At 35.5% G+C, this 26,632-nt stretch overlaps 3 protein-coding genes across 4 annotated transcripts in view; 2 read left to right on the top strand and 1 right to left on the bottom strand.

The window, feature by feature from the left end:
• Positions 1-90: 90 nt before the first annotated feature.
• On the top strand, positions 91-5,595 carry Hs3st-B (Heparan sulfate 3-O sulfotransferase-B). The gene is made up of 6 exons (XM_053752080.2): positions 91-635; positions 748-950; positions 1,371-1,451; positions 2,004-2,177; positions 2,614-2,842; positions 3,195-5,595. Exons 1-6 carry the CDS (start codon positions 525-527, stop codon positions 3,429-3,431), a joined length of 1,035 nt encoding a protein of 344 aa, XP_053608055.1. The 5' UTR covers positions 91-524; the 3' UTR covers positions 3,432-5,595.
• On the bottom strand, positions 5,570-10,959 carry Tsen54 (tRNA splicing endonuclease subunit 54). Its single transcript, XM_053752079.1, has 6 exons — positions 10,751-10,959; positions 10,480-10,644; positions 9,984-10,131; positions 9,062-9,470; positions 6,310-8,134; positions 5,570-5,785 (listed from the first exon to the last, which is right to left on the bottom strand). The coding sequence occupies exons 1-6, from the start codon at positions 10,771-10,773 to the stop codon at positions 5,626-5,628; spliced, it is 2,730 nt and encodes a 909-aa protein (XP_053608054.1). The 5' UTR covers positions 10,774-10,959; the 3' UTR covers positions 5,570-5,625.
• A 2,631-nt stretch (positions 10,960-13,590) lies between these two features.
• ckn (caskin) overlaps positions 13,591-26,632 on the top strand; it is a 213,767-nt gene continuing 200,725 nt past the window's right edge. Inside the window, exon 1 of one of the 2 annotated variants that reach the window (XM_053751164.1) lies at positions 13,591-13,910. Coding sequence is in view for 1 of the 2 variants with exons in the window: in XM_053751162.2 (XP_053607137.1) it covers positions 14,504-14,519 (16 nt within the window). In the remaining variant the exon portion in view is untranslated. Of the gene's footprint in view, positions 13,911-14,232; positions 14,520-26,632 lie in introns of those variants that run through there. The other variant, XM_053751162.2, reaches the window with a different exon arrangement.

A 26,632-nucleotide genomic window follows, 5' to 3' on the forward strand; every position in this document is an offset into this window, starting at 1 on the left:
CAATGTTGGCACCATTTTTTCATTCGGATACACAATGAATCCGTTCTTTTCGTGGTCACTCGGTAATGTGAACTTAAAATGTCCTCTTCAGTGTTCCATTTCACCCCATGTATATTGTCAGCGCGGGTGGGTCTAAGCGGGAGCGGAAACGGAAAATCAAAAAACTTTTGACAATTTGAATTGGTAGATTGGTAACCCTACCTCTTTAATAAGGGCGGTAAAATTCGCAATAAAATCGAATCATTCATTCATGTTGCGTTGCCCAACCAACTTACGGACCGCGTCCGCGTTTGCGCTTTACCGTCAGCAGCCAATGTTAATCTCATCCCGGAAAATACATTGATCGCATGATTTTAATAGAACTGTCAAACTTCAATACTGCAGTACCAGGAGTGCCAGGATACAAAATGACTGCAGTGTGAAAGTGTTGTGTTGCATTTAGGATAATATAAATTACACGATAATGTTATTCATATCTTAGCAAAGGGGGATGAAATTATTACAAATGCTTTCGAAATACAGCAATGAAATGGATACCGGCAGTATCGAAACGAACTATGTTTATTTATTTCACATTATTATTTGTATTATATTTATTGTATGCTTTGAATTCCTGTTTAGTTGACGAAAGAAAGGTGCGTATGTAATTTTCTAATACTAAGCCAAATAACTATGGCGTAGACAGCTTTTTATCTACAAAAATATTAACTTGATATATATAAAGGTAAATATATTTATCGGTTTTAGATATCACTCAAGTATCAGTTTTTGAAACAACACATATCGAACTACAAAAGTGCGACTGCTCGCTTCGTCTCGTTTCTGGGATTAGACTGGGACAAAAACAACGATTATAGGAAAATACAAGAAAATGCAGTGAAAAGACTGCCTGACGCTCTGGTTATTGGTGTTAAGAAGTGTGGCACACGGGCCCTTTTGGAATTTTTAAGGTGAGTTAGATTTATAGGTATTCTCTTCCGACCATGGAAATCAATCAGATTATTTTAGTGTGTGTATAATTTTAGGCAGTATCGCATCAAAGACCTCGCTCGTTAATAAAACCATAAAAACTTTAATTGTTGAAGATACGCCTAAGATAAGAAGATAAGATTTACGGTTTTACAACTGGCCGCCTTCCTGACCAACCTTTGCCTGACAAATCTTTGGGAATGCTGTTGTTACCTCTTAGCTCAGTCGTCAAAGTTTTCCTCGAAGCCTATTCCATCGTATTTAGGGGTAAAAATAGTTCGATATTTATTATTTCTGCGATAAATCACACAAAATCCTTCTATTTTACCAGACTGAAACAGAATAACCTATATAAGATAATATACACCTACAAATATAGGTATGATAAGTTTTATTTTCAGAATACATCCAGATGTCAGGGCAGCGGGGTCAGAAGTTCACTTTTTTGATAAATATTATCACAAGGGATTCGAATGGTACAGGTAAGAATTTACTAATTTGAAATCTGTAACGGCTAAACCACTGAATTTTGATGAGATTTGTAATAGATATAAGTACCTTGGCCGGTACTGAGGGCAAATAGCTCGTGAAGTTGTTTTAAATAGCAACTAAGTAGTAAAATCTCTCAAATAATGGTGCCAAACTATAGTTTGGCACTTGGTTTATTAGTTTGGTTTCAAATATAAAATACATCTGTGAAACACAAACTTTTTTTGTTTTGGTTTGGTTGTCTTTGTCAGATGAGTCATTCAAAAGCGCATAGTACTATTGTAATCATCCATAATTAAAAAAAAATATAACTATTGCTGGCTATACTATCAATCACTATCACCGAATTCAGATGCTGACTATTGTCGACGCGACATTACGTAGTTTGTATGAGAGCTTTTATTTACCGCAATGAAAAACCAGCAATGTATGCCGAATCCGCCATAGTTCGTTGAACTGTTTCGCGATGCCGGCATATAACTTGTCTCCACTGGTCTTTGCCCAGCAGTGAGACATCAATAGGCTAAAAAAATCTCCACGTTCAGAGACAAGATGCCGGCGACGCTGGCGGGCCAGATAACGATGGAGAAGACGCCAGGATACTGGGTGACGCGGTCGGCGCCGCGCCGCGTTTTCGCCATGAACCCCGCCGTCAAACTGTTGGCCGTCGTGCGAGACCCGGTCACCAGGGCTATCAGCGACTATACGCAATCTGCCAGGTAGTATATCGGCTAGATAAACCACCGGCTTGTTCAGAAATCTTTGTGCTTTTAATGTTTTTTTGCATTCTCTCGTTTGGCAAAAAAAAAAATAGGATATGTGTATTAAAGGGGATACCGCTTAAACTATCCTACGTGAATGGGATTTTTGGAATTTCTACTGTTCCCTTCGCCACGAATATCCGGCACGAAAACCGAAAGAAAAATAATTTTAAATCAACGGAACAGTATGGTATTATTTCTTTGTTTCCTTTTTTTCCACTAAACATATTCCATTTTTTTATTATTTATTAGGATTTGGACGCCACTTTTTTAATACATATTTGCTCTAATAAATATTATGCAAATAATGAATTAAATGCTAAACAACGTCTACAGAGCTTACAAAGAAAATCTGAGAAGGAAATTATCGTCCAATATTCGTATATATTTACAGCAAACGCCCCAGTTTACCTAGATTCGAAGACCTAGTTCTAGTAAACAGCACAGTGGGTTGGGATGGAGTGCCCTGGTCCGTAGTAGATGCATCATGGCCGCCAGTCCGACTCGGGGTGTACGCACGACCTTTGAGGAGGTGGTTGAGAAGGTTTCCCAGATCTAGATTGCTGTTGATCAACGGAGAAAGATTGGTGACCGATCCAGCGGCTGAAATGGCTCGAGTTCAGGTTAGGATTTTTTTCTAATAAATCTGCCATTAAATTTATTTAATACTACCTGTTTCCCGAGGCTTCGCTTCCGTGGGAATATTGGGATAAAAAGTGTCTTATGACAATAAAGAATATTGTAACTTTAATCTGATGAGAGAATTTTGTCACTTTGTGACACATTGTGACAAAGTTCCACTTTATAATATCAATAAGATTAATGTAGATGTCACAAAAAATGTCATTTGGTCTAACAGTATGAATTATTTTTTTTATTACCTATCCGGCTCGAAGGACCATAAAAAAAAGAGACTTTCCCACCATTTTATACTACAAAAAGGACTAATATAATAAAGTTTTAATTTTCTTCCAGGAATTTCTAGGCCTTAAGCGCGTGATAACTGAAAAGCACTTCTACTTTAACTCAACCAAAGGTTTCCCTTGTCTACTGAAATCAGATAATCGGCCCACACCGCACTGCCTCGGCAAGACCAAAGGGAGGAATCACCCTCATATCGACCCGGTCGCTATCGAGCGACTGAGGGACTTCTACAGGCCCTTCAACGAACGCTTCTATCAGATGTCCGGCATCAACTTTGGATGGCCTTAATGATATTATTTTTAAAAATCGTAACCGCATTAAAAAAAAAACAATCGAATTTGGAATCTGATAAAGTTTTCCAATTTTCGCAGTCCGATATATACATTAGAACCGAACGCCGAAACGCCTAAACTTGATACTGCATATCTGGCATTAAAGTAAATAATGTAATGGCTCCACCACACTCGAAATATCGGCGAACTCTTATACCAACGCGAATGGACGTACAAGGCGTAGTTTGTATATGAACTTTTTTATCGCAAAGAAAAACCAGCAATGTACATCGAAAAATCTAAAGTTTAGCAAACTGTCGATAGTGAGGGCATAAAAATAAGTTTATAAAAGTTTAATCTTCAGCGGCGTCCGTACTGATATTGTTACTGCTCAAAATAAACTTAAGTTACAAATTGTAATGTGAAACCAAATAGGTATTTAGAGCCTGTTTCACCACTTTCTGATAAAATATCATATTGTAATCTGACAGATAAAAATAACTGCTAAGTATATAAATCTGCCTGATGTGATCGGACATTTCGCCCAAACACTTTTGATACTCAATTTTTAACTTCCGGTATGTTACATATAGGCTGTAGATACTCGGTATGTTACATATAGGCTGCAGATACTTTATCAGTAAGATACTTTATCAGTAAGCGGTGAAAAAGGCGCTTAGAGATATATTAGTTAATCATAGTATTTAATTACAGCGCTTTCCAGTTCCTAGGCATTGAGCATTCCTAGTCGTGTTCCATTTATATCATTTTATATTACACCATAATTTATACGATTATGGTGTAACACGTCAGTTTCTATTATTAGTGGCATTTCGTATAAATATTTACTTCAATATAAGTATTTTGAGAATGACATAGGTTTTACAAACATGTTTTTTTTTAATTCATCACAAAAAGAATTTACTATTCTATATTTAAAAACGCTATCATTCTATATTAAAAAAAAAAAAACATTGAATTTCAATTATTAAATAGTCACATATATTGTGCACCAATTTTATGACTGTATAAATTGACACCCAATTGGATTAATATTAGTTTATATTTAAATTGATTAATCGTTTTTATTTTCTACTTAGAACTTCTGTTCGATGTAAAAATGCAAGACATAAAACGATGGTTGTGTAACGTAAACGAAAAATAATGGGATATAGATTGAGAATGTACCTAGTGATTAAATTAAGTGCTAATTTTAGCATCTATTTAGATATAAATGTATTACAGTCGGGGCAAATAAAACCGACTTAACTAATCTTGTTGGCGGCGTCTTCACTAATATGATTCGCCGAGTCGACACGCTAAGATGAAGACGAACTAATTCAGTGGGTTCAGCTTATTTGCCTTTTATATGAATGAAATTAATTTATTAATGGGTTCCTAGTTATGTAGTCAACTTTTGAGAGATAATCTAACATATCAGAGGACGAATCAAACTTCAGACTGCATTTTTAAAATACTAACAAAGTCAAGTGAAAATACCAGAGAATGGCACGAACGAATAAAAATTAAAAGAAAAAATATATTCGATCGATGTAATTTGCCTCTTCTATTAGTTGTTTAAAAGCACAGGACTCTCAAGCATTTTTGTAGTATTTTTATTATTAAATTTAAGGGTAGCTAGTTGAATTCGCACTATGCCATCCATAACTCACGTGCCATATAGTTGCTTAATTAAGTATATCACAGCTTTAATACCTTTTATGGTAAGCATTATATTGTTAATAAATTACATTAATTAAACTTTTGTTTCTGCTTTTTTTTTCTGCGTAAATACGTACGTATGTTTTATATATACGGCAGCAGAGGTCGCGTCGGGCGGGTTTGGAACTATAACGCTATGGTACAAGGATCGAATGACCTACTCGTACTAACCAACCCAAAGAAGTTAATTGCTAATTCTGCCATGTTATTTTTTTTTGTAATAATAAAATTTAAAAAATAGATATAGCTTTCTTTGAAAATAATAACTGAGATGAAATTCAGGACTCGAGTGGGGATCGAACTTATGCCTCTGCCTAATCACGTGTAACATTTTATTACTTTTTGATAGAACATTTCATAATAAAATCTCACGCACTAGAAGTTCACTCTCTCATATCGACTACCTAATCGATAACACTAAAACACAGAAAATTAAAATTCAACATTATATTACATACATATATATATATATACATAGACATGTTACATTATGCGGGTTCTCCTTCAGGTATATACACGGGCAAGTTCGTAGGTTTTATTTGGAGGTATGAGACAGATTCGCCAACCACTGCGAATACTATTGGAGCATCGTCATATTGAGTGCACAATGCAGCTATGTCTGGACCAGCCGGCAGGCATGTTGATTGGCTGAAATTAAAATAATACAACGTTACTACAAAAAATGTCTAAAGAGAAACATTTGCACTAAATACATTAACCGTGGGTGAAGTGCGGGTTTGCTTTCACTTTTCATCATCGAATCGATTTGAAGTGAGACACAGTGAACCAATCACAATGCAACTAGTGACGCAACGAGAACCACACCGCAATGTGATTGATTCGCTGCGTCTCACTTCGAATAAATACGATGGTGAGAAGTGAAATGCAAACCCGCACTTCGCCCTCCGCATCATTAACTGACAATTTTAAAATGTCATTTATAAATGTGGCATATAAAGTCGGGATTACACCGTGTGTTTTGCCCCATAAAATCAACAAAAAATATATGAACGTTCAACAAGATCGACTACACAAAACAATAACTAAACATTTGTGTTTAATGTTTTTGGTTTCCGAAACAAAACACCCCAACTTCAACAAATGTGTAGATGATCGCGGCCAGGCCGTCGAATAACTGTATGAATTACATTAAACTATGATTATGCACTCACCTAACACATACAATGCGAAAATGCGGTGTCGGTACATTCGACTTCTTGAAATTCTGCACATCTCTGTTGTAAACATCGAAATCTATTCTTAGACTAGTTTGTAGATTTGTATCACTATTGTTAGGAATTATACTCAGTTTATTGAGCACAGAAGGCGTGTCCTTGCAGTCTTCCGGTTTGATTATAGAATCCCAATCGGAACTATTTTCCATGACGTGGTCATCATGGAACAAAGTTGAAGCATACTCCATGGTCTCCAAGAAAGAAATTTTTACGTCCAGCCAGTTTACGAACTTGCAAGTATGGTTTTTCAAGAAGTCTAACAAAAACGTTTGCCTATTGGCTTCCACTATTCTTGACAACATCAAACTTTTGGACGCAATCTCAGCTCTCCCGAAATCATTGATTTTCGGCAACCAACTTTTGAACGACCTTTTCATATCTTCACTATATTCACTATTTGGGTTATTCTCACTCGACGAAAGCGTGTTTTCTACAAATTCATTATCCTTACTACAACTAGGCATTTCTTTGCTCTTCTCCGATAGAGTTTTCAATAAATGAAAAGGATTCCTAACCTTCTTCCCGACTGAAGCTTTTTTTTTACTTTTCTTTACTTCAGCTTTTTTGATGACACAATCGGAATCGGAACTAGAATCGAGCACGATGTGTCGCCTATCCACGATATCATAACTGTCGTTCATGTAGACATCGGCATTAAACGAATCATTGAATTTTCTGACAACACTCGACAACGCCCTCCTATGTTGCGGTGTAGCCAATTCTTTGCTATCGAGCTCCTTCAATTTAGAAGCTAATTGTTGAATCCTATTTAAATTCTCTTTAAACTTACAACTCTCGTCTTTTCTAGGTTTTTTTGCAGTCACTTCGTCATCATCAAGTGTAATAGTATCAACTATATTCTCATTTTCATCTATTTCAAAATCATCGGTTAGACGAAGTCTGGCATGATATCTTAAATTGTAAATTTTTATGAGATTAAGTAAGAAATTTACAATTGTCACCTCGTTACCAGCTTGAAAAACTTTAGTTCTCAAATTTGATGCTAAGTTTTTTATAGTATTCAACCGCATGACTTGTTCGCTATCTCGAGTACGTTTCCTAGAATTTGTTGAACTGGATCGATCATTCGTGGCAGAAACTCTTTCATTAATTACCGGCCTGGTGCTGCCAGTTGGATTAACTGGATTTGTTATATTTTCAGGCCTTTGGGTAAAGTTGAATGACCTGAAGTATGTGTGTGGCCTAGGAAAGAATTGAAACCTGGGTGCACAAAATGCTGTTCTCATAAAAGGCCTTTGGAAAAATATGTTATGAGGAAAAGTGTTCCAATTTGGTCTTGGCCTCCAGAAATTAAACTGATTGAACAATGGTTGGCGTGGAACACGTAAATTAGAGTAAAAATATGTGTGATTATTGTACTCTTGTTGAAAAGTGGTTGAGCTTTGCCATCTAAATTCTGGTCTATTTTCATTAAACGTGTTTGTTTCATTTTGTGAAGTATTTAGGTTTTTAGTTCTTACTTTATTTAAATTAATTTCATAGCTAGCATATCTAGGCTTGACACCATCTGGCAAATTTTCCGTTGGGACTGTCACTGTGACCGTCTCCTTCTGTAGTAATTCAGGGATGTCTTCAAAAAATCTGTTAGAGTCTTTTGCACTGTGACTCCTATGGAGCCTTTTTTGAAGTAACTTTTCTATCTTTTTATGACTTTTATACCTTTGAGGGGATGTGATTTCGCTTCTTTCGTTAATTGAACTATTCAATGCATTTGTACTGCTTGATACTGTTATATCTAGACCTGTAATTAAAAAATATATATACTATCATAAAAAATACGTTTTTTACAATAAATACAACCGGGTATCTGGGTGAATCGGTCACAGAATGAGAAGGACCAATCTCCCGTCTTGTTTTTGCGCTAGCACATGCTAGCACATGAAGTTAAATACTTGCTGCTAAAGGTTTTGTCAGTTTCCATAGCATCATCAAGGGTTACATTTTTATTTACATCATCTGTAAATATAAAGGTAAAAGAAGTTTGGTGTGCGGATGCAAGAGTTTGTGAGTGAGATAGGGCGCCGTATAAGCCCTTTATTCGATCTGATTGGTACAACTAGTACTGTAGTTACTGGTAGTTCAAAGAATCGTGGCTATTCAAAGAGTGATGGGAACCTTCCATTATATGCATATGAGCATTTCCTTATTATCATGGGTTTTAAAAAATATGGAATTTTCATAGCTTAAGGTTATGGCTATGTTTGAAAAATACATATCCTAGTTAACTAATGTTATAATTGCATCATGCTCTTTCTACTCAACCAATCTTCTTGAAATATTGCATACATGTAATAGTAAGTATGGAGATAGATGTAGGGTACAATTTATCCCGGAAAAATAACTGCTCCTGTGGGAAATTTCCGCGGGCGAAGCCGAGGGCAAAAGTTAGCTAGTTACTAATAAAGTTGTGGTAGGTAGCTTAATGGATGCCGCAGAGGAGGAGTGCCGCTATTGCGGTGCGCCGCTCTCCCTATACTCTGCGGCCGAAATGAGATGGGGACCCGCTGCCTCCGGTCTGCTTCCAGTTTGGACGCCTGCTCCCCCACTCACGGCACGGCTCGGGAGTCCCACACTCAGTGCGTAAAATTCATTCCCCCCTCCGTAAACAAAAAAAAGGTAGCTTAATGATGGACATTAAAGTATCAAATTACAATAAAAAAAAAATTACCTTTATCTACATCCACTTCACACACATTGTTTGCTAAATTTTGCAAAGAATCAGCATTATTTAGAATGTTTTGAGTTATCTTGTCGGGTGAACCTACTTCATTAGTGTCCATTTTTGTTTCAATATCACTTTGGTTATTGTCAATTATGGCACTGTTGTCACTAGATACATTTTGTGATTTGGTTACTTCACTGACATCCTCAATAGCCTCTGTTTCCTGACTTTTTGCAGAAGAAGCTGGATTTATCTTTCCAGTTTTAGATTCAGAAAATCTAAATATTCTATACCCTAATCGACTAAGAGAAGCATATACTTTGTATTGCATGAGGGATACTTGGCCACGAAGTAGTAACGAGTAGGCTTGTTGCAATGACACTGTGACTTCATTGTATTTTAGATGTAGACAGTTCTGAAATTCGAAATGTAAATTATTGACTTGACAATTCATTTTCATACAGTAATTTTAAAAAGTTTAATTACAGATTGTAAATTTTAATCAAGAGACATGTCTCTAAATTCACTTATCCTTCTAATAGATGATAGGATAGCAACCCAGGCTATTTAAATCAATTCCTATAAGAATAGCTTCTTCTTGTAATTCCTGCTTATAAACTATAAACAGCTTGGCTTGGGCTTTAACTCTTGGCACTATATACCACATAAGAGATAAGGATGTGATACTGTCTATTACGCATAAGTAAATTACAGGTGCTAAATATCCTAAATTATGATGACATGATTATTATAAAAAATATTCTGTGGCGTGTGGCCCTAGAATGGGACTAGGATGGATTTCAATGCAACTGGGAACAAAAGATGAGTAAGATAAATTCTAAATAAACCTAAACCAACTCTATACCAATGCTCTCTATGACTATACAAAGAACTACACAAATATAAAATTCAAAAATACAATACTTACAACTTCCATCAAGTACAGTGCTTCTTCAGGGTTCAAATATAAAGCTTTGTTGCTGTGGTGGCCAAGATACTGCCAGTAACCACCAACCTGGTTCGTCACCTCGGCCAGCATGAGATCTTCCCGCCATTGAGCATGACTTATGTTCCCGCTGTAATTTTCAATTTAACCATATGTGATTAGTAAGAATGAGGAAGGAAAAGGAAAATTTATTTTTCTGAAATAAGTTTCATTGAAAAAAGCGCACTCTCAAAGCACAGGCCTCTCAAAGACTTTCAAAAACCCCATTGAAAGCAACAGAAATAAGATTTAATGTTTGCTTTACATTACCATAACCACCACTTCATATAAGGTTGCTAAATTAATTCCTGCTTTTTGCAGTTGTTCAGTATAAACATTTATTAACTGTTAAACAGCTTTACAGCAATGCATCTGTATTTTAAATGGGTAGGTATGGCTAAGACTTTTGATGCATTTACAAGTTCACATAAGTATTTACCATTTTTCAATCCTTTCAATTTCAATAAGATTTTTTCTGGCATCTAATGCAGATTGGATCTGTTTTTGTTCCAGCCAAGTTCCATTTGGTACAACATCTTTGAGACCAATTTCAGGCAAAGATACACTTGCTTTTGTGGCACCTTTGGCAACTATTTCTTCTCCACTGGAAATTAAATTGTAAAAAATAATAAAGAATGAGATACATAGGTGCTTAATGTAGATAATAGTAAAAGGTAATATTTGAACGAATTAATTTCTTATATACTTACGACAATAGTCTAGGTTTACTCATGATTAACAAATTTGTTTTATATCATTTTCACAAATTAGAAACATACTCTTACAACTAATTTTAAAATATACAGATAAATATTTTTAGAAAATTATAAAAACAAAATCAAATCCACGAAATGCACGGCTGACGACACGGCCTAAGAAAAATTTAGAAATCACAACACAACAGGAATGGCGTAAGTTGATTGACAAGTCAGCGTTGTCAAATCTAATGTCAATGTCATACAATACTAGACCGAGAGGTTGAGCTATACAGTCTATAAAACCACACACACACACACACATCCATCGGATTTTCAAATAAAGTTTTTTTTTTTACGCTGACCTCCAAGGTATTTCTTTATTTTTAGCTTATTCACGTATTTCTTAAACTATCCCTATGTTTAGTAAGTATCTAATATGACCAAGAACACTTAAGTATTTTTCACTTCTCATGCTCGTAAAGTTTCATATTTTAGCCTCCTAAATTAGATTTCTGATAAAATCTTTTACAAAAGTAAAATGCTCTAGTAAAATCACTGCTTATAAGCTTTAATAAGCGGTCAGTAATTTAATTATCAAGATATACGGGCGTATACTTACAATAACGTTACGTTACAATGCTTAAATTTTCGGGATAATCGCGGGGTAAAAGTATTCTACTAATTATGTTTTATCTCAAGTGCTGCTCTATCCTAGTAAACACTAAATTTCAACGAAATGTTTAAAAAAGTAACAGACAATCTTGTGAATATTAATATGGGGAAGACAATGAATATTTATATGGTTAACTGTTCACAAACTGCTTTATTTATAGGTAACTATCGTAAGAATTTTTAAACAAAAATACCTATTTTATCCTACTTATGTTAAATAAGTAATTAAAGTACATAAGTACTTAAATATAAAATATCAATTCTACGCCAAATATGTACAAATATCTTCTGCCAATATCCTCCTTGAACTTATGGAAATTACCTGTATCTCAATTTAATTTTACAATAAAGTTACTTGAAAGTTTTATAATCCACAATTATTAGTTGTAGGTACCTACTTTTAGTTAAAATTCAAAATATGTATGTGTGCCGTACAAGGCAACTTTTTTAAGACTGCACTTTTTTGTGATTAGATACGGATGATCAAATTGAGTCAGTTTCCAAAGAAATCGATGTCAATAAAAGTCAAAATTTTTTTCTGATGATTTTTTATCAACTGATTGGATTTAGTATGGAATAACACATAAGTAAGTAGTCGATAAGTGCGCGTAATAGTTTAGCAGAAATTTCGTGTGGAGTATAATAGTGATACAAATAATCGTGAGTTGTTCGTACGCACTAAATTAATAGTTTGTTTGAAGGAGTTAATCTACCGTCTAGTATGAAAAACTATTTCAATGTATGGAAGACTAGCTACGCCATGCGCCAGGAGAAATTACTCTACTTATGTGTTATTCCAGGTTATATTCTACCCGTGTACCAAATTTCATATAATCCATCCAGTCGATTTTGCGTGAAAGAGTAACAAATATACATCCTCACAAACTTTCGCATTTATAATATTAGAAGGATTATAATGTAAAATGTATTTGTACATACATAAAGTCTACGAATAGGTGTATTCAAACTACAATGCAGCTATATCTTAAAGTCTATTTGTATCCTATTTACTATGCCGGCATCGTCCTATGTGTATGTCGGCGACAATTCAATTGAGAACTGTTCGCGCTGAAAACAAACACGACGTGATTGCTTTCCCGATACACTCTCTGTGGTTAAACAATCTATTTACTCTCATCTTTGGCGCGACATCGGCTAAGTACAGAAGCAATTAACCGTGCAACACGACGATTGATATTGGTGCGGTAACTCCACTTCCAGAGTCAAGTTCGACAACTTTTCAATTCGCCTGCGTAATACGAATCGTAGCGTACGCTACAAAGTTGTAGCATCGTAGTAGAGCGCTACGCGGCGCGTAGCACGTTCGTAGCATGCCTGACGAGTATCGATTAGGCGTCCGGAATCTCCCGAAGAACCCCGACAAGGCTCGAACGAGACGCCGACTTCGTCCGAGAACCACGTCCATACATAGCGGAAGTAATGAAATGTACAGAAAGATATGAACCGGAAAAATTGTCGCCCTCCTTTTTCTTCGCGGCGCGTCTTATCCGGGTCCCTAAAAAAGCTTCCTTTGTCGGTTTTTCCTTTCAGCACATTTTTGCTTCGGGTAACGAATGACTGCTATATGCAAAGCGACGTTTTATTGCCGCTTGCTATAAGACGAATATGAAACCGCGATAAAATTAAACTTTTTAATCTAATATTAATAGAGTTTCTAATGGAAATTTACAAGAGCTTCTCTTTATTACATTGGTGACAAAGAGGCGGACTATTCTTGAAGGGAAAGTTTCCCTTGCTATAATGGAAAAACGTCATTAAAGTTTAAGTTAATTGGCTGTACGCCGTGAGAGCGTTCTCAGTGGAAAGTTGTCAAGGCGGGCGCAGTAGTCGGGGGTTGGAGGCGATTTAACGTATTGTAATGTGAGTTTATACTAGCTGCCTACCCGCTGGCCGCCTCCCCATCATTCAGCTTGCATAGTCTCTAGTTCACGCACGCCAAAGCCGGCCGGCATCGATTTAATTCTCATATCCGAATTCGAAATTTCAAATTTCAAATATAAATCGAAGGGTATCTGTATACGCCAGTCGGCGATCGAAGGGCGGGTGCGGCGGAGGCAGGGTGCGCCACCCCCGTACGTACAATGTTATTTATGGTATATTTTGACGTGCCCGCTCGCTGCTAACTTCAAGTAGCGTAGGATAATGGGGTGATGGATAGTGTTATCGGTCGGTATTCACGGTGAACCGTGTTCAAATCGCGCTTTTATTATTGCCGTGTGTTGTGGAAAACCCAATAAAGTTGCCGATTTACATAAACTGGTGTTCTTTCAGTGAATTTGTGGGTCGTGTCTACCGGCGTTCACCTCAATGCGGATTTTTGTACTGAATGAACTCGAATGCCTCTTGTTTTTTTTATGTGTTGGGAAAATTGCAAGCTACGAGTATGTTCTGAGTGATGTGATTTTGTGTGTGTAAATTGTTTTAGAAAAGTGAATATAGCTAAGCGAGTTATTAATCGGAAGGTTCAACTAAGTCCCAGGTAAGTGGAACAATAATAAAAATACCTAAGTAAGTAGGTACTTGCGAGCTCTACCGCTCCTATTAATTAAAATTGTTTTCTATTTGTTGAAAAAAGTTTGTTATAATATATTCACATGTAAGGAATTAAATAATTATTTGTATTCTAACATTATGGTTTTGTTTATGTTGAAATATAATAGCACAAATATAATTATCACATAAAATCAAAACATAAACGCATATTAAGTACAGCGCCATCTATGCGCGCAACTGGGACAACTTTGCTAGTTCCGAATCCGTCCGCGCCAGTGGCGCCGAAGTGTCAGCCGGCGACACGCCTGCAGTCACGCGGCGTTGACGCGCGTCGCAACATGTTTGCGGGGGTGTAGATCGCTTCGTGATCAACAATTTAACTACTGTGTTTTCATTCTTATCAAATCAAATTCTGTGTTGGCGTATTGTGCTTAAACGGCGGGCGCCACGTTCCGTTTCACCGAGAGTTAATAAGTGTGCATTGAATAATAAATGAGAGTGTTTTATCTGTGTGTGTGTTTTGTTGTTGCCGCGTCCGAACGCAGGATTTTGGCCGTGCAGTGAAGGTCTAGGGCCAGCATGAGAAAAATAAACGGTGAGGACCTAAACCAAGCATATATATTGTGTACATGATGCATGATACACGTATGAATTGCATGACCAGAGCGCTTACCTACCAACATAGAGATAAGATTTGAGAAAACAGTTACCGGGTTGTACCCAGAGATAAAGAGTACACACAAGCAAAGATCGCTTTTATAGGTCACTCAAATAAGACAGATTTCTGTCAAGTATTGCAACCGTTGCCAATTATAATAAGTATAATAACATGGGGTCAATGGTGTTCTAGGGGAAACGGATAATAATATAACCAATAATAATAATGGCTTACAATTAACAACACGAAATGCACATGTCTGCCTAGTGAAGTTTTGAGTTGAGCTGGCTTTAATTGAGCATAGTAAAATGCATATCGATAAATAAAGTATTACCAGTCGTTTAATCAGTTTTACATTATATGAAACGACTAGAAAGTTAACCAAATTCTGTTACCTTAAAATTTAACCCGCAACCAAGTACAAACACGTACAAAATTCGATCATACCGTGGAAGAACTCGTAGAAATGGTCCATGAACGAACATAATCCGACAATGTTTGATGGTCACTGGTCGCCGCCACGGCGTTTGATTACAAAACCGGCAGGTCATGGAGGCCAAGTCACAAAGAAAAGTCTAATCGCGAAAAAAATTCTAAAATTAAGATCACAGTGGCTTCTGTAATTATTTTACTAACACAATTTTATTTATCTTGCTTATTTTCGAACAAAGATTATTTTTTCCTCCGTCTCAATCAGTTACAAACAAGTAGCTTTGATGACGGCCGGAGGGAGATTTTTTTTAAATGTCAGAAGTGGGATGATTATCTTTGAATAATTTAATCATATAGTATAATAGAATTTGAGTTATAGGTAAAATTAATTTGAACATTGTGATAGTTTTCTCTTCAATCATCGATCACGTAGATTTTGTATTCCTGATGTCTGAAAAATCTCGACGGCAAAAATATTCCGGTTGAGGCGAGTTATTAAAGCTTAAGATAAAGTTAGTTGATAAGTGTCGCACCACCCACCCTAACCATAATCCCGAAAGTACGTAATCTTTTATAATCTCTGCTTCTCTCATTTCCGTGGCATGGAGTATGTGACACGTTGGGAGGCCTACGACGTTATTGCTTCTAGATTTATTGTTTAATTATTGCGACAGAGGCAGCGCAGTATATCTATTTATCTTAAGAACATGTTCGAACAATATATACATAGCGATTCTTGTCCCTCGAAATGATGAAGAAACCAAATCTTCATATCTCAAGTTAATGGCCACAGTACAGAGAGGTAGGAATGTGAAGCTTACGGGAATTTTACGAGCTGAAAGAATGATAGAATGATGCTGTGGGGTTAGTGTCCGCCGCTTAGTTAATATACACTCGCACGCTGCGGTAGAAAATCAAATAAACAGACGCTTTCATCTCGGTTATCGGCAATGCACTTCGTAGCCTCGCACTGTGATGTGTACTTTGCTCGTTCAACAATCATTACTCACTGCTGAGGGTCTCGACTCCGCTTCATAACTATTCACTTCAATTCTAGCTATTAATTTGTGGTCGGTCTCTACTTGACAATAGGTGTCAACCGCAAAATGTCACGAGATTGAAATAAATATTTACAATTATCTGATTACAATAATCTCGCAACCCATTGTTGAATCTGGAATCATCGTAACGCTACCCAAACAATTTGAGATCACGAAATCTTATAAAACTTTGAAATTAGTATCTGTTCTTAAAGAATTTTAATTAACTAAGTTTACAGCGGCGGCAGCTTGCTTCTACGTTTATTTTTTAAGTTTGTTTTCTATGTTTATATATTTGTTATTCATTAAGCAGCAAAACAATTTCTAGCCATCATACGTCTAATATCCGATAATGTCTCTATTGATTTTACCAGTGGTTCGGAACAGCTCCAATATTGACAATGAGCGGTAGTTTAGACGATACGACGTGCGCCGCGAGTTGATGAGCTACCTACGTGACTCCCAGTTCATTGCTCTAGTTTTTTGCCACTTGATCTTGTGAATGAGTTGCAGACCTTGGCTCAAGACAAGGATCTAAGTCAGGATTTACGGTCGCAAAAACACTTTACGCGTGCTTGGACATAGTCCGTATATAATGAACCCAAATAGGCACTTGGCTAGTGAAATATTGTGTAACTCGGGCGATTGCGTTCCTCTTTTACTACCAGCAGAAAAAACTAACGGTAATAAGAGATATCTTATTAAGTTGCTGGAGATTTTGAAGTAAGTACATTCTGTTATATTGTAATAATAACAAAAATACTCGAATTGATAGTCAAAATTTTTGGCTTTATTATTGTAATTGTAGAAAATGTTCTTATATAGACTAAAAGTAAAATTTACTGAAAAAGGGTCAGTTTAATACTTCTCTCTCTCTCTCTTTGTCACATCGATTTTTCTTATAAACAACACATTATACTCAATATTATGTGCTGATATTTGGATACCTCGTGTCCATTGTGTTATCATAACATGGACCTTTTAATAATGATATGAACAATAATAAACAAAAAATAACAAGTGCTGTCTCTACCGCTAAATCATTTTTTAAGTCGTGTAATGTGGTTTGAAAACTCATCGAATCTGCAGCGGCCAATGACTGATGTCACGCGTGTCGAATTATAGTTATTACGGCATCGTCGTCATCAATTGGTCATAAATCAAGCTCGTCAATGATAGCGTTAGCACAATTATTGAATGTTGATTTTCAATGCGGCACATTAGCAGTAGTTGTGGTGTCGCGGCGCGTGATTCCCATGTCGATTGGGATCGCACGTCTGTCACAAATTGACGCTCCAATTCCAATGTGACGGGAATATATCTGTCCGTGATAGTGTTATGCAAACGGATCAACTCTTCTTTCATTGATAATGTGTTCATGTGCTTCGTGCATCTCATACGTCATTTTATCTTGTATAAATAAAATTAAACACAGTTTATTCAAATTTGTTTCAAATTAGTGTAATAGAAAGTTCACTAGTTGACGCATGGGTCAAGCATCGCGAAGCTCAACCTGAATAGAGGGAACCTCACGCCCCGGCTCACGCCTATTTGAGTGATCGTAACTAAAAGATCATCAAGTTTGTCCAAAATATAAGGAAATATATTTGATAACACGAATATTGCTTACCTGCGGCACCTCCCTTATGTACAGTAGCAGCTTTGTGCGTTGCGTTAATGAAGATAGCATCATTTATATTTTCAATCTAAAGCGCAGGTAAACGAGTCTACTTGGTCGCTCGTTTACCTTCATAGGGCGGCGTGATATATTCAAGGCCCATTTAAATATTCCCAGGGGTGATAAGGGGAAGGGATGCGCGCCGGTTAATCAAGTAACGTGATCCATTTATCTGGAGCACTCTTGATATGGCGTCGGTGAACTTTGGAATATTGTAAGCTCATTTGGGGTCGGGATTGAAACGGCTACGGAAGCTGTATTAGCAGCTAAGCAGATTTTGGGCCGCAAGTTGATCCACAAGAGATTTATTGTTAGCTAGTTTATATTCAACCTTTGATCCCATGATCTGGATATTAGAGAATGATTTGATTTAATATCACGTTTATCGTTTCGTAAACTCACAGAAATTTTACAGAAATACATTCGTAAAAGAAGGATAAAGTGGTAGTACCTACAGCAACAAAATTATAAAACACGTACCTAACCTATATAACTCGTTCTCACGCTTACATTGTACCTGCAGTGCCGGATGTTATTTCTATAGAACCTGTATTCCTATCTCTATAACAAGGTTGTCTTATATCTGCAACAGACGATTTATTTCCTGTACACTTGTTTCTCTGTTAGAAATCACAGATAGAAATGTATCGTTGAATTTCTGCGGAAATCCCACCTTTATCAATGGAATTTTATCGATTGCAATGCAGTGAAATTGGAAACAAACTGGCATTGCGAAATAAAGATATTATGGAAGGATTATTTGAGATGCCTTCTTGAGATAATTTCTAAAATGCTAATAACCTAATTCTAAGAACCTACCGACAACAGAAACATACAAGAATATCGGATTAATCATTTATTCAACATTTAGATTGTTTCCATCAACATCAACCACAGGATATAACTTCAACTTAAACGTAAATAACGAATCGTTTAGATGTTCTATTAGTTTTTTTGACAGTAATTATTCCTTTGGCTACATTATTAGTCTAAGTTATTAGCCTTAAACCACTGTAAAGTTAACGTGAAATGGATGTTGCAAGTCTAAACTAATTTCTTTCATGTGAAAAATCCTGTGTATTCGTTATTCTACAGTTGTGTCGGGTGCAGCATTTGCCTCGTTTTACTGCATTCGATCTATTTACGGTTTTATGAACGCCGATAAACTTGGAGCGCGTTGAACCTGCCTTGTTTCACCGTTGATGCTTTCGTCTACATTTCGATTGACTGGTGTATCTTCCACTGCTGGTGTCAGTCAATCAATATCGTCTGTTATATCATCTTTACCCTATCAAGTTGATGAGTTTTAGATTTTAAATTTATTTTCTAGAAACTATTACTGTAAACTTTGTTTAACAACTACAGTTATGTTACTTACTGCTGTATTTTATTACTGAAAACTAAACCAATGTAGTAATACGATTTGACTTTGTAGGAAAGATGTTCGATCATATTGCTAGAAAATACATTGACTAATTAAATTATTCTAAAATTTGAGACCTCGTTTCTACACTAGTCATTAGCATGGCAAAACTCAAGTCAGTGAAGAATAGACATTCTTGAAGAGGCTTTTGAGGTCAAGGTTAAGAATACAGGAAACGTGTGCCGGCATGACGTCGCTTCCTCAGCTTACGATGTGGGTCTTTGTAGGTCTGCTATCACGGTCCAGATTGGACGAGTATTGACGTAAAATAGCTGATTTTGTTGTTTTTCGTAGTCAATAAACTAATTATGAGATTTAGATCACGGGAGTTAACAGTCGACTAAAATAATTTAATCAAGCTTGTCATGTGAAAAAATAGCAAATAAAAAAGCAGACAATATTGACCGCATTACTAATTATCATTAATCTGTTTAACTTGTCTTGATACTGACTTAACCAGCCGATAGTTAACTGGCCATATGTGAACTAAGCAAACGATAATTCTTAAAGCAAACCAGTACAGGCTTAAGTGGATAAGTCTATTTGAGTTGCGCTGTTGATCGGTTGCATTCCTGGAATGGATCTGATTTTCAAGTGTTAGCCCTTGTAATTACAAAGATATTCTTAGTTTTATTGTGGTTATTGTGCGTAGCGTGCGACGGGACGTAATAAAATCTGCTGGCCATTTTGCGCTGTATTAGGGCCATAGGTTATCGCTTTTATTTTATACAGGAAATTTTTAATAACAACGACCCCGAGTTTATTCAAAAAGTTATATTTAAATTACAGGTAAGTATTATTATAAATACGTATAATTTAAACATAACTTTAATTGCGCAAAATTGTAAATTTGTTTTTTATAATAGAAATGGACAATAACCACCCAAGTACATGACCTCCGTGGCCTAATCATCATCTTGGGGCTAACTCAATCTGTGTAATTCCTCCATATGTGTTTATTTATTACGACCAAAGAAATTCATTTGACTCAATATAAAAAAATAACTCATGAAGTACACGGATATCTGCGGCCTTCCAATAATTCTATTAATCTACAACAGGTATTGAGAATACAGTTCTTTTTGGCTAAATAATATTATGTTAGCTAAACAGAACAAAAGACCTCGTGGTTACGTACACAAACATTAAAATCGGGTATGTTTTATTGTAAATTTTATGACCGAGGATACCACGGCAACACGGCCAATCACAAAATATAAATTGTACCAAAATTTATATAATTATTGTACTTTTTGTATTGTACTGATTCGAGACAGCTTCCGTGTGAATTTTGTATCAAAGATCCATCAAATGGCATATATGCGTTTCTAAAGTGTCTTCTACATCTACAAACAATAGCACCAAAATTCTTACATACATTACATCAGTTTTAATTTGATAAAAATATGTTATTGTATAATGGAAATAAGAATTTATGAAATGAAGTGTTTCTCTACATTTTCTCTATATTTTTTCTTCCTTTTCTCAGTAGTCCAGTCTTGTGGTGGTGATACTAATAATATATTCTCCGATTTGGCGTTTGCTCCTACGAGGTGTAATTTCTGTGCACTGTTTAATTTACGCAAACTCGGCCCAACTGCGATAAGATCGATACTGCTAGCCGGCTCACAATTTGCATCCAATTTTGTACAAAATTCGCCTCTGACGGTCACAGGGCCACATAAATTTCGCTTGGCCCTAATGCCACATGCATGAATATCGCAGCTTATGTTTAATGTAAAGGGGATTCTACTGATAAATTGTTTTGTTTGTGTCTAGTTTAAGTTTATAGCTTGGTGAGATTTTAATTAACCACATATATCTCGTGAGAATGAAGTGAAATTTCAATCATATAGGTATTGTTGAGGGTGTATCAGATAGTCGCAATATTAGTGATTATGCTTTTTGTTGTTAACAGATAATTCATTTGTAAACACTTGAATCAAATTCCTTCCTTGCCGAGCAATGTAACCAAAGTACACAACGTTTTCTAGAAACTATGACATCCGATTCGAAAGTAATTTAATGCTTACGGACCTATGTTTATTGTGCAAACTACATTGTGGATTTAAGCAAAATGCGACATTCCGAGAAGATACAATAGTGCTAGGTTCATAAAATAGTCATTCGTGTACTAAACATACTATTCGTGTACTTAGTTATTTTCATGTTTATATCAATTCAAGATTTTACATTACACTAGATGTGCCCGCGCTTCTCTCCAGTGGGAATTTCGAGATAAAAGTACCCCATGTGTTGTTCTAGATTACATTCTATCTGTGTACTAAATTACTTCGAAATCCGTTCAGAAGGTTTTGCGCGACTGAGTAACAAAGATCCCAAAGATCCTCATTTACCCCATTTATAATATTAGGTAGGGGGAAGTGGGATTATACGTAATCTATACTTATAATAAATGTGTAACTGGACTATGTCTCTACATAGGAGATATTTACGAAAAAAAATAGGAGAGGACTGTTTAGGGTCAATAGTTATAAATATTTCCATACTAATCTGGGAGTGAAGAAAAAACATAGAATGCTTCAGCTACTTCTCTTCCCGTGCCGATTGTAAAAGAAAATCAAACGACTGTGACAAGCAAGAGTTTTAAAATGAGTAATTTCTTCAACTAACGTCTTCGAATATTTAGCTCTATTAAATATATCCCGTAAAGTTTCTGAAGCCGTGACATTGCTGCATTTCAGAAATAAAACTTACAAAATCGCAAAGTAGGGATAGATTGCGGTTATGTTTGGATCTGCCTTTTGTAAGCAAGTTTTATGAGTTATTAGTTTCCTTGTAGAAAATTCATATCTTCTAACAAGTAACTAGTTTCGCTATTAATATTGTAGTCATAAGAGAAATTAATATATTTAATCTTACATAGCTTTATATCCGTGAAAGTTTTTATGTTAGTATAAGTTTATCCACATCATACCTTTAATCTTTGAGCCTTTGTTTTGTTTATTATTATTGAATTCGATGATATTGGGCATCATAAACTAACGGATAACTCCTAGAAACTAAGTTACGTTTATACTCTAAATCTCTAGAGACTGGTTTATATTTTGATCACAGAGCAGGAAAGATACTTCACACACTTTCTACACCTGTTCCAAAAACGTCAAGAACGTTCAAAGAGTTTCTACCAAGATCAATGTCTCACCAGGATGCACCGAGGTCATGTTGGGCGAATAAATAAGCGTTTTGTATGACTTACCTGGTTGATTAAGCGAACTTCGTGAGTCACGAGGTTGTCGAAAGATGCCTAGCTACTGTTACAACAATTCTTTATATTCATGCCATTAATAACATCTTGGATCGCGGTTTCCCGTCAGATCGAGTTGCCATTTAGAGATGCCTTATTTGTACAATTTTCTTGATCTTCAACATTAAATTGTCCAATGAATGTATGTGTTTTAGTTTTCGTTCATATTGTAGTTAACTTTCAGAATTTTATCAAATCTTTCAGAAATCATCAGATCAAATCTATCGCATGATTCTGCAGCTGTAGACCTGCGTAAAGTACCTGACCATCAAAGGTAAAAAAGACAGGAAGTAATGAGAACTGTTTAAGAACTGATGAAGGAAACGAAATATATGAGAACTGATGAAGGAAATATCAGGGTACAGACTTGGGGAGTTCATTTTAAATTAATTTACCTATCAGATCATTATATTAACTACGATTTATAATAATTCTGCAAGCAGTAGGAAGTCTAGACCCACTCGTCACATGTTGTCGACGCATATTACGGTACATATAAGGATTAACCTTGAATGCACTTGCACATGAGTTATAGTAACGTCCATTGTGTTCGCCTTTCTTTTTGAGAGAACGACGTAAACGCACAGAGACAAGTTTAATTGTTTTCATTTATGGTAACAAGTTAACTTTAATATAATGTTGGATTGTTTTTATTATTATAACTTACAGTGTATCCATACATCTAAAGAAATTGACCTTCGATTTGATTGCTTTACTGAAACTAATTTAAAAAAATATATATTTTACCATTTTCTTCATTTCACATTTCGAACTAGCATTCGCCCATATAACTTATATACCCACTAATTTTAAGTTGATATTACATTACTTTACTAGTATGATTACGATATATGTTTTCCGTAGCCTATCCATATTATGAACGTCTGTATGTTCTTGTATCATACAAAATTATATTATAGTACATAGTATTTTGAACTTGTACAAAGGTGAAGCCATGGCAGACAATGGTAAGTCAAGCTCACGAACACGATGACTTGGGAGAACTAATTTATATTCTCGGCCACGAGACTTCGCAACATTGTAAATAAAACACTAACTAGAGATCCGTGCAAAGTTTAATACGTATTGTCTCTTTAATATATTATTATAATAATATTATTTTCAAGAATACTTTCCACTTATCCGAATAGAAATTATCATCTACATCTTGAACAAATTCAAAATGAAGAGTTTACTTAGGTACTTGCTCAACCTGATTAACTGTTCTTCTCTCGATTTCATCAATGTCGACTATTTAATTTATTTCCTCGAGATAGAGAAATCAGATCTTTTTGTTTAAGACTTTAAATTTGCTCTATCATGTTAAATTTCTTAATAAATTAAAATATTGTTTTAGCTTTAATAGTTCTGATTTAGGCGCCATTTAATTTAGCAAATTATTTGCCCAATATTGTTGCTGTCTCTTTCATGTATATGAAGGACAGGAATAATATTAGACAAAAAAAAATTAAGTCGAATGGCAGTTTTATCCATAGGGCAACACGGAACTCCACACATGTGGTGCCGAGTTAGTCAATTGATTGTTCTACTCGTAATGCTCGTCTATATTTTGCAGTTTATCTACTATATTATTACACGTATAATTTGCTGCAGTATCATATCAGAATTCAGATTTGTTTGTAATATAATGGATAAATTCTCAATCTCAATCTCCTTTTCATCGTGGAGATAACAAAAACAATTGAACAACAATTGGATCGCAAACCAATCGGGCCGCGCGGACACTGAAAGGGATCGGTTCATTAGAGTATAGCAGTATCACAGAAATACTACACCTTCTAATGAAAACTATCGAGCATAAACTACATAATAATTGTAACAATAATGTAGAAAATATAGTTAACAAGATTCAAGTGGCAATAAATAATTCACTGGAACCCAGAACTGAGAAAACAATGTAGAGGGCAAATGCGAGGACTTCCGTAGTGTGCGGTGGAATTCCTGGGCGAAGTTTACTTATTATTGAATTATTGTAGTTCGTATCTCGATGCTAGTTGGGTATTCGGCGAATGTGTGTACAAACTTGTTACCGAGCTCCAGTTGTTGGTGTTTATTGATGTTATGTGCAGTAGAAATTAACGTTTGATATTCCATAACATTTATTCTAATTGGAACAAACTTAATTGGGTTACTTAATTATGTTATCTATATGTAAAATAATTGTTTTCGTTACTAAAAGATTGAGATATCCTATGTATCAATGTCATGTCGGAGCAAGAAGTCACGATTTATGACATATTCATATCTACATAAATGAAGACCTAATCATAGTTTATTCAGAAGAAATAATTCCTGCTCTTTACCAGAACTTATATACAGAATAAATACAACATAATGCGGAAAATAACAGAGTAACTATTATCTGTCCGTGTTCACTTCCTGAAAAGAACACTATAACAATACTTCTGAAATGAAAATGGCGGAATTAGATGCAATTTTCGCGGCAGCAATTCCAGTTTCCAAAAGACACTAAAGAATACAATTTAAATATGATATCCGAGTGCCGGCTCTCAAAATGTCTCAATGTTCACAATAAAATGCAGTGGAGACTGCATCCTCGCCGGTCGCCGCCATTTTATTGTTGCGACAACAATTTTCTAGTGTCCTACAAGTTAGTAGATTGTTATTTCTCCGGAATGTAACGGAGCTGTAATTTTATGCGATTTAATAAAATGCATAACTGTTCTCTATTTCAATTACAAATAGGGTGATCATGGTTATTGGAACATGGAAATAAAACGTTGAAGTCAGTTGATTTTGTGAATACATGAAAAATAACAAAAGCTTTGTGGTAAAAACAATTTCGAATACGCTCTAAAAACCGGTAGATGTTAATGAAATTACCATACCTAATTGCGGGAGTTAAATCACCCTTACATCAATCAGCTGTGCCGCTACCATTAGAGTGTTCACTACACAACTCCGCGTACGTAACAGATGTCGATGGCTGAGCCTGCCAGGGTCCACTTTCCCTGATAATTACCACCTCGTGACTTATGTCGCTTCATTAGTGCTCCGTATACAGCTATCGGAACCTTCCAGATCTCCGAATTTGCATTTCCTTAAAGCATTGTTGATATTCAGGGATGTGTGTCTTAAATAACTTTTATTCAGTTTATTCGGGCACTATTTTCGAACAAATTTTGACTGGGATTGTAAAAATACAATTCTAAAGCTTACAAGAAATTGTAACCTATTTAATGTTTTCTTAAACTTGCTTCTTTTAAAATTCTTCTTTTTCACACTTCCTTGTGAATGTAATTAATCGTGAAAGATACAATCAATGTAAAGTAAGTAGTAATATTTGAGCTGAATAGTGAGTGCACATTAGCTTACCTAAATTTATCACATTTTCGCCGGTATTACCATCGCATACAGGGTACATTGATATGTAGGACTATATATTCACTTGTAGGTAACCCAAATTCCATGTTTCTACTCTAAGCAAAAACTTGAAATCGAAAGTATCCATCAAAGTCACAATAAATAGATACGAATCAATTAATTTGACATCTGATCCAGAGACAATGGCCAGTGAAAGTTAGTCTTTGCCTTCGACAGAGTGAGTTATCTAGTTGTAATCGCTGGTTCAAATTACAGACTAACTGGAAGCGTCAAAAGTGACATCAATTGCTGTGAACATATGATTATGTTTATTTGTACAGTCGACGATAAAATCTTTTAGGTATAAGTGTTGTACAAAACTTGATCTTGGTAACAACTTAGCTTTGCAATCAGTTTTGTTTATGTATTTAAAAGTAAATTGCTAGTAATCTCTATTCCTTTTTGAAAAGTTTGTAGTGAAGACTTATCATTTACCTATTTTATAATCTGTATCATTTAGGAATATATAATAATCACTAAAGAGAAAATACAGGCCAAACATTAGTCACTAGTAGTATATTATAAAAATTGCTTATTAATTGCACCTTTACGACGGCAATTGGTTAATTTTTTAAAGTATTGCTATTTTTAAGAATGATGAAACAAAAAAAAATGATCTTACAAACAAAATCGATCATCAATATTACAATAGTTATCAATGTCTACTTCGATAGCAAAAAACCTCTTTAAATCCCCCAGTAGCCACACTTTTTTAAGCGCTGCTACATAACAGTTGCAACAGGTAGCGACAAAAAGTGTACAATCTGAGCAGTGATCGCAAAAACACTTTTATTTACGGCTGTA

Source organism: Plodia interpunctella, chromosome 11, assembly GCF_027563975.2.
Source record: "Plodia interpunctella isolate USDA-ARS_2022_Savannah chromosome 11, ilPloInte3.2, whole genome shotgun sequence".
NCBI classification, from domain to species: domain Eukaryota; kingdom Metazoa; phylum Arthropoda; class Insecta; order Lepidoptera; family Pyralidae; genus Plodia; species Plodia interpunctella.